This window comes from Silurus aristotelis (genome assembly GCF_946808225.1).
Source record: "Silurus aristotelis genome assembly, chromosome: 15".
Classification (NCBI taxonomy): Eukaryota; Metazoa; Chordata; class Actinopteri; order Siluriformes; family Siluridae; genus Silurus; species Silurus aristotelis.
The window spans coordinates 18137824-18138939 of NC_139588.1; the positions used below are offsets into that span (position 1 = coordinate 18137824).

Sequence of the window (1116 nt, forward strand, 5' to 3'; positions counted from 1 at the left end):
TGCAGCGTCACCATGGCAACGGGTAAACGAATTCCTTGCGAAGGACACTTCCGTATATAAGAAAGTGGCGTGACACCATCCTTATCATTCTTCTCTTCAACATCACTGTGATCGTGATAAAAATAGACTGAGTTTGATTTGGTGTGGATTTAGGAGCATTGTAAAATAGGGTACAACGTGATCTATTCGGTATTTTCTACGTTTGTTTATATTATAACAAGAATATATTATATATACGCTAGTGTAGCCTGGACAAATGGACGACACGTGCAATGAAAGCAAATTCCTCTCAGACTTATTCTACCAAGCAGTGAGGGATCACAAACCTGTGTGGATTTTGGAAGAAATGCGAAACCTGAAGACTTTTCACTGGGAAAAAAACATCCATCAACAGACCTACACCCCATCCGAGGCGCTTCTCTATGCCATCACGTACAGAAACCGATATTACGCAAAATACTTGCTGGAACAGTTTTCAGACGTTGCTCTTGCAATGCCAGGAGATCAATTCACCTATTTTCCACCATCAGCTTCACACCTGGAAATGGCTATCCGCTATGGCAGGAATGACATCATAGCTTCTATCCTTCAGGTGGTTCATAGAACACCTTCTTTGTGCTTATACATAAACCAGTGTGGGTTCAAAAACTTCAATGGTGGCAGAACTCCACTCCATGTGGCATGTGAGCTTTTAGAACCACATACCGTCATAATATTATTGGGAAATAGGGCTTCACCGCAAGCTGAGGATAAGAATGGAATGACACCACTGGATCTAATATTGAAGAAACTTTGGACCAACAAAGAGGATGAAGATGCCATTGAGTGTATTCGGGCTTCCAGAATGTGCATTGAGAACCTGCTCTTTTTCATGCCTAAGTTGCAATTTAAAATGAAGAGCACACTTAAAGAGTATCAACTGTTCTGGTCCACAGTTCTGGGAGAGGAGCAGTATAAGCTTCTAGTGGGGAGAATTCCTGCAACACTTTATCTCATAGCTATGCAGAAAATCTTGTCTCAACTGCCTCCACATGAATTTTTAGAAAATCTTGATAAACTGCCCATTCCAACTTTTCTGAAACCTCGCATACACTATTAACAGATGGTTAAAAGTGG

General features: G+C 41.1%; 1 protein-coding gene across 1 annotated transcript; it reads left to right on the forward strand.

The window, feature by feature from the left end:
* Window positions 1–256: 256 nt before the first annotated feature.
* On the forward strand, window positions 257–1116 carry LOC310738416 (ankyrin repeat domain-containing protein 9-like; the record flags this gene model as incomplete). The annotated part of the gene is made up of 1 exon (XM_083563403.1): window positions 257–1116. The coding sequence occupies one exon, from the start codon at window positions 257–259 to the stop codon at window positions 1097–1099; it is 843 nt and encodes a 280-aa protein (XP_083419529.1). The 3' UTR covers window positions 1100–1116.